The sequence below is a fragment of the Triticum urartu genome, chromosome 1 (assembly GCF_003073215.2).
Source record: "Triticum urartu cultivar G1812 chromosome 1, Tu2.1, whole genome shotgun sequence".
Lineage (NCBI taxonomy): Eukaryota > Viridiplantae > Streptophyta > Magnoliopsida > Poales > Poaceae > Triticum > Triticum urartu.
The window spans coordinates 390,706,748-390,714,745 of NC_053022.1; the positions used below are offsets into that span (position 1 = coordinate 390,706,748).

The following is a 7,998-nucleotide window of genomic DNA, read 5'->3' on the forward strand; positions in this document are numbered from 1 at the left end:
GAGTCTCAATATGGATACATATTGAAAGTGGAAGCAATTAGCTAGAGTAGCTTCATGCAGAGCTTTGTAGAGATAGAAATTTACAAAATATATATGTATTTTAATGTGACAGACCCGTTGACGAAACTTCTCTCACAAGCAAAACATGATCACACCTTAGTACTCTTTGCGTGTTAATCACATGGCGATGTGAACTAGATTATTGACTCTAGTAACTCATTGGGTGTTGGTCACATGACGATGTGAACTATGTGTGTTAATCACATGGTGATGTGAACTAGATTATTGACTCTAGTGCAAGTGGGAGACTGAAGGAAATATGCCCTAGAGGCAATAATAAAGTTGTTATTTTATATTTCCTTATTGATGATAAAGGTTTATTATTCATGCTAGAATTGTATTGACCGGAAACTTAAATACATGTGTGAATACATAAACAAATACTGTGTCCCTAGTAAGCCTCTACTAGACTAGCTCGTTGATCAAAGATGGTTAAGGTTTCCTAACCATAGACATGTGTTGTCATTTGATAACGGGATCACATCATTATGAGAATGATATGATGGACAAGACCCATATGTTAGCTTAGCATATTGATCGTTCAGTTTATTGCTATTGCTTTCTTATTGACAAATAGATAATCCTTCCACTATGAGAAGGAAAAAGGAAGATGACAATAGAAGCAACAAAGCGGAGAAGTGGCTGACCTCCAACAACCGCACTCAGGCCTAAGAACAGGCACATACAAAGAACAAACAACTGCTAAGATGACCTACAAGCAAGGGGAGAAAAAAGGACATCGAGCAAGGATAAGAGGCGCAAAAGAAACCAGATGGAAACAACCAGAAAGAGGGGGGCAACATGGGCATCGTTGCGAAGAAGCAAGCTACCTCGAACAACACCGACGTCAATAGAAACAGGTATATACAAAAAACAAAGCAGAATCTCCAGAGACATGCGGTTACGATGAAGCAAAAGGATAGTGAGCGTGAAGAAAATACCCGACTTAGTCAGGAGCCAAACAAATTCGAACCTCAGTTGGTACAAAAAGGTAACGGGCCACCGGCCGCCACTGCCGGCAAACAAAGCACCAATGTTGAGAAAGCTTGAAGAAGCCCTCGCAACAACGAAAAGAGTACGATGTGTGTGGCAAGCAGGGGAGAAGAAGAAGACCCACCCCCCATGTATCACAACACCCACAAGCACCGCAGAAGCACCTTCGACTAACGAGCCAAATTGGAAACGTACAAACCCACCGACATATGGGACCAGAGAAAAAATCGCCGGTGAGAAACCCATAAACCCACCAACACGCGGGACCAAAAAGAAAATCAACAGTGGCCACAACAAACCGACATAACACACTCCAAGCCTTTTTTATAAGGGTTTGTGGAACTGAATTTATGGCCTTTGCCCTTTACGTAAAAAATAAAATCAATTGTTCTCTTATAGCAATCGAACCAGGTCAACTCAATTATTCTAGTCCATGGAGGCAACTTCTAAGCTAGGTTGCTATGTTAACATTTGTTAGTTAGAGTCCAAAATGAGAGATAGTGCTTAAGGGCGATAAAATACATATACATTGTCGATTTAATGGATCTAATAGCTTTGCTGATAGTTAAAATGAGAGATAGTGCTTAAGGGCGATAAAATACATATACATTGTCGATTTAATGGATCTAATAGCTTTGTTGATAGTTAAAATGAGAGATAGTGCTTAAGGGCGATAAAATACATATACATTGTCGATTTAATGGATCTAATAACTTTGCTGATAGTTTGACACATATGCAATTTAGCCTCTTTTTTTTCTTGTTCAGCCACATAAACTTAGTCATAATTGCCAAATATATGCAGTTCAAAACCTTACTATATAAAGGGAAAGACTACATATTATCCTGATATCCTCCTTTCGATACGCAAGATAAAATAATTTTCCTTTTTTTGAGAAAAAAATAATCTTCCTTTTTTTGAGGGGTAAAAAAATATCTTCCTAATTTCTATTCGTTGCTCCGCCTTTTCGGCCCACCAAGGCCCATCACGCTGGATTCAACCAGGTAGAAACCACAAAGGGTTTCCGGAGGAGCGAAATCTAGGCGCCGCCGTCGCCACTCGGCTCACGCCTTCGTCGCCCGCTTCTCCTCCCTAGGTTTTCTTCGCGCCGCTCTTCCCCGGCTACGCTCCGCGCGCGCTCGTCGTCTCCACCCGCCTCCGTCTCCCCGGCCGAGCTCGTCGCCGTCCTCCGTAGCGGCTCGCTCGGTCGCCGTCGCAGCTCCCCCCGCCGGAGGTTCTCCGCCATCCTGATCCGGCCGGCTTCGTTCGTCTCCCCGGCTCAAGGTGCGACAATTATCCTCCCTTGCGTTTTCCCCTTCCTCACGCGCCGAGCGAGGACCACGCGCTCCGTCTCTCGGGCTAGGGTTGAGACGCGAGTTAGGTTGTTGGATGCGGTAATGGGTCGCTCGTTGAGTAGGTTGAGACGGCACTGGGAAGATCTGGAGTAGCTGCATCGTTTCCTGGTTTCTCACAGCAAAAACGAGACTGTGGTGCGTAGCCTGTGGTATGAATAGTTTTATAATATTCATATGGGTTCCTACTTTGTCAGAGAAAATTCCCATTTAGTGACCCATCTTGGTGTTTAATTTTGAAGTATTAGTTCTTTGTGTATGTTATGCTTGCTGTAGCATACTCACTATCGGTTTCATTATGAATTTCTTGTAGGATTTTGATAAGTTAAAGCATGGAGTCTTTGCTCTTTGACCTTTGTGCTTTCTTTTTTCTAGGATGTATGTTAGGGTTAGTATGGTAGTTTTTTTTCTTCCCTAGGGCTTCTTTAGTTTTTGACCTGGCCCCTATTTCCTGTCTACTTTTACAAAGTATAATAATCTGACCTACACCTTTATATTAAGCTATGTTCCTATGTATGTCTAGATCTGTAAAAAAAAACTATGTATGTATGCCTAGAAATATTGTAATTTGACATACAAACCCAAAACATGCGAGGAACATCAATATTAGTAGAAGACATGAAACAAAAGCTTTTGTAGCGGAATGAAACTCTAATAGCTAGGCATGGCAGTTACGAACTTACGAAGTTACATAGATGTTGATTTAGGATGAATCTATGACACAAAGTATACAAGCTTCAAAGGAACTTGGTGCTATTCATTAAGTAATATCTCGTGTAGGTTTACCATAATACATTTTGTGTAAGATATGTTAAATCATTGAGTTTCTGCTTCGAGAGTTAATTTTGTTAACATGTGTAATGAAGACTGGCTGCTTTGGTCTATATGACTATGGCTGCAAAGTTTTGTATCTGCGAATAAAACATTCAAACTATGCTATAATGAGCTCCAGCTTTGGTGCTTTCCCTTCTATATCAATAAGATGTACTGTAACTTGTCCACCTACCTATGTCGCTTGGCTAATGTCCAGTATTATAGTTTTGTTTGTTATGTCAATTATCCAATACAGAAAAAAAACTTAGACAAATTTAGCTTAGTGTTTTCTATTCACATAAGTTTGCCATTTTACTTAATTTTCGAAATAGTTATGTTTTTAATTTTGCATAACTTATTGCCATGTCAATCAAGTTTGCACTGCAGCTTGGCTGCCATTAGGAGTTTTCCTCTACATCAGTATATTTGGGTAGGCTAGATTTTTATTTGTACTCTGATTGAATATTTGTCGTTGTTGTATACTCCCTCCATTCCTAAATATAAGTCCTTTTAGAGATTTCAATATGGACTACATACGGATGTATATAGACATATTTTAGAGTATAGATTCACTCATTTTGCTCCGAATGTAGTCTCTATTGTAATATTTAAAAAGACTTATATTTAGGAACAGAGGGAATAGAAATTATTCTGCTTTAGCTGCCAAAGAGCACCTATATGGCTATGTCTTTAAGCATAATGTTGCACACATGACATGTGCAAGACAGGGGAGTTGTCTGACTGACAGATACTGGGAACACATGGCTTGTAGCTCTCTAGGAGATGATACCATGCCTTTGGTATGTCAGTACTGTGCCAGCATCGTGTCGCATGAAAAGATTTGTTCCCCACTTGCGCCAACCCAGAAATTACCATTTGACATATTGTTATTGGCAACATAGTTTTCCTTCACAATCTTGTTTAGTCTTTAGTTACAGAGATGCTGGGTGAAGTCGGGAAAGTATTCATGTTTAGTTCTCTTTCAACTTTTTAGTTTGCTTTATGGTTTATTCTGTAGGTGGGTTGGAGCAATACAAAAAGAAGGAATCTGCATAATCAAAATCCTTTAAAACTGTGCTGATCTCTGATGTTGCATGGTTACTTCTGCAAACTATTTTGTTAATGTTCTCTTCAGTTTGTTGATGTTTTTTATATTAATGTAGCCAAAACTTGTAAGGATGGCGGACGAGGAACATGCTCAAACTTCTAGGAAGAGGGTTGCAGACAAACAAATCAACAAGGATCACCCCGAGCCTGATGATGACTCATCGGAACAAGAGACGGGAACATTTAAGAAAGCTAGTGAAGAAGTGATGGCAACCCGGAAGATTGTAAAGGTTCGGCGTCAGCAGCCATCAGCAGCTGCTTCTTCAAATCCTTTCTCTGCAATTAGATTCACGCCCAGTGATTCCATTGCTCAAGCAAGTATCACAGTCTCAGAGCCTCCACCTTCTGATGTTAGCAATGGCAAGTCCAGTGCCTTAACTGAAGCACCCTCTCAACTTGTTGAGTCAGATGGCAAGGCAGAAGTTACAGTGGATGGAACTGGTGATGACAAAGTGGTTGTTGAAGAACCCAAGGAAGATAACAGCAAGACATCTGAAATCGAGGGCAAAACAAATGATGGAGATGCTGAAGAGAAGAAAGCAGTGGATGAAGCTGCAGGTGAAGATAAAGTTAGCAAGGATGATGATGAGAAAAATGGTGAAGCTGAATCGGGAACCAAGGATGGATCATCTGAGCAGAAGGATGCTGATAACAAAGGGCAGTCATCATCGCCGACACCTCTTTTCTCCTTCACCAATCTGTCAAGTGGCCAAAATGCTTTCACAGGACTGGCTGGAACTGGATTTTCAGGCTCATCATTTTCATTTGGCTCAGGCTCTAAAGACAGCTCAAATGCTCCCCTATTTGGGCTAAAGAGTGATGGCTCATCATTCCCTTCTTTCAACATTGGTGCTACCAACAATGGGAGTTCTGCCCCATCACTCGCCACTGCAGCAGACGCACCGAAGAGATTTGCCATGTCAGAGGGCCCAGTTGAAACCGGCGAAGAGAACGAGAAGGCTGTATTCACTGCTGACTCTGCTATATACGAGTACCTCGACGGCGGCTGGAAGGAAAGAGGAAGGGGTGAACTGAAGCTGAACATCCCGGTATCTGGCGGTGAGAGATCTCGGCTCGTCATGAGGGCCAAGGGCAACTACCGGCTCATTCTGAATGCAAGCCTTTATGATGACATGACACTGAAGGACATGGACAAGAAGGGCGTGACGTTTTCTTGCATCAACAGCATCGGCGAATCACCGAGCGGGCTCACCACATTTGCTCTGAAGTTCAAGGATACCGGCATCCGGGAAGATTTCAAGGCTGCAGTGGAGACGCACAAGGCGAAGAAGGCTTCGGACACGCCAAAGACTCATGAGGGCTCCCCGAAGGCGCCCGACGTTTGAAACCCACCCCGGTGTTCCGTGTTTTGATGTGTATGTGTCGGAGCAAGGAGCCGAGGCGTTCCTTGCTCTTCCCGGAGTCATCTTATAAAGTTAAAACATATCGTACCCATGTCATATGGTTTCTGGCGTGTCCTGTCGCTGGTCTGGAACGGTGGGTGGTCTGTTGAACTTTAATTAAAGTCATAAATCTTGGTAAACTGGAGAAATGGGTCTCGTTTCGGGCTATGCTTCTTCTGCTATGCGATGTGTATTATATTCAGTAGTAATGTATTTGAGCGAGTCTGTCACCAAGTCACTGTTTTATGCATGTTCGTCGTTTGCACATGTTTTTTCACCGGTTGCTGCATTTCGCAGCTCTTCTACTTCAGAATAGATGGACTATGCCGCTGGATGGCTTGTCTGTATTGTGAATTCATTCTCTTGGGGAGGTTTTACCATTTAGTGTCCACAACAGTGCCATCATGCACTAGTGTTACATTGACACACTTCAGGTTCTTTTGAACTTGCAACATGAGTTTTTGTTTGTTTTACAAATATTTGTGAAAAGTGTTTTTACCAGGTCGAGCATCTGCACACTCTTTATCAAGCGCGGGCTGAGCCTGTTTGAACTTGGGCGTGTCTCTAGAACCCTTTTGATCCAATTCTTTTTATGTGGTATTGAACCTGTTTGGTTTACAGGACTAGAATCCTTGGAAAATTCTCACGTGGGTCGCTTTCGTACTCAGCTCAAAAGAATTTTCCTTTCCCATGGACCCCAAGCTTCTGGAAATGTTCTTTCATGTCTACGACAGCCATGCATGTTTTTAGACAGCTTGAATTATTTATTGCTAGTACGTTTGCAGTTCAGGCAAAAAGAAAAAACACGCCATGTACGCTTTTCCTACTCCTGGAATCCTGCCAAGAGCCAACAAAACATTCTCTAGTGGAGTAGTAGTACTAATTTGCAAGTCATGACTGGACATCCTATCAATCTTTTTCATTTTGGGATCACTCATCATTCAAGTCGTACTGGTACACAGTTTTCACCTCGCCATTCACGCGCCCGCGTACCTAGGCATCAGGCAAGGCAAGGCATCCGAAAGCGACGGCGATCGATCGAGTGCGACGTGGACCGGACTTATCTTCGGTAGGAGTATATATATAAGGTAACAACAAACACGCGGACGTGGCTCCGCGGCGCGATAGGGTCGGGCGGAAAAGGACGAGACGCCAAAAGATCGCCGCACGCACCACGGCTGATAGAAACTTCTAGCATACGCGAACCAGTCTGTGGTTGGATGGTTGCAATAAGATGGTGTTTTTAAAGGTTTAAATTTTGATGCTCGTATTTATTAGGATTTATTTCAGAATTTATGACGATGTGCGTTCAGCGAAAGAAAATGTTTTCTTATCGACTATAAGGCGTTTATAATGACTTCATAAAATCTCAAGATGATATGCTTTCTTAGTTTTCGGAGGTGCTCATACGAATAGAATGTATATGTATGTTCATAAGGGTAAATGTATGCGCCTACATATGGGATTATTATCTTAAAGAAAAAAGTGCAATAGATATATCGCTTCGCTCCGCACGTACTGCTAGCATGAGTAGCTAGCGCTCTTCTTTCTCTCGTGACTGGGTAGGGTAGCTGTCGCTCTTAACTTTTCTGTATCTGTTCTTTTCAGGGACAAAACGGCAGGTTATAAAACTGCACGCACGTACCACGCGGTTGGTTGTTCCATCAGGCCTGCGATTTGGCACGGTGACGCCGTCATTTTCGGGTATATACCGCCGGTTTTGCTCGCACCGCGTGATGAACGACAAACTATCGGTTGGTTAAGAAAAACAACTCCTTTTTTTTATTTGCAGGAGAAACGTTTTGATTGCCACTGGAAACCAGAAGAAAAACCCACGCGAAACACGTTGGGTTATAGGGTATAATAAAAATCGAATCCACTATTCCTAAGAGCATCTACAGCTGCGGTTAACAAATCCGGCACCCTATACGGGAGGGCCAGACAATTCTCAAATTGCCACATCCACAGCCGTGTATCTCAAATCTGATACACTATATTCTTACTAAAGCATTCAATCCGATCATCAAAAGATCTCCATAGTTCACATATTCCATATAACCGACAATAAATTCTAAATTAGATTACTAATACTTGAAATAGAAGACGGAGAGATGGCGGGGCTTCACCACTTTCTCGGCTCTTTACCCTTCCGGTCACCAGAGTTGCTGTAGGCGTACACATAGGCGTCGGCCGCAGAGGTGGGTCGTCGGAGGAGTCGATGAAGCCCTTCATCCTTCGGACGACGTGTTCCTGCTTCGTCTTTAGCTTAG

At 42.6% G+C, this 7,998-nt stretch overlaps 1 protein-coding gene across 1 annotated transcript; it reads left to right on the forward strand.

Moving 5' to 3' along the window:
* Positions 1–2,054: 2,054 nt before the first annotated feature.
* LOC125514184 (nuclear pore complex protein NUP50B-like) lies at positions 2,055–5,896 on the forward strand. Its single transcript, XM_048679466.1, has 2 exons — positions 2,055–2,337; positions 4,382–5,896. The coding sequence occupies exon 2, from the start codon at positions 4,397–4,399 to the stop codon at positions 5,669–5,671; it is 1,275 nt and encodes a 424-aa protein (XP_048535423.1). The 5' UTR covers positions 2,055–2,337; positions 4,382–4,396; the 3' UTR covers positions 5,672–5,896.
* The last annotated feature ends 2,102 nt before the right edge of the window (positions 5,897–7,998 follow it).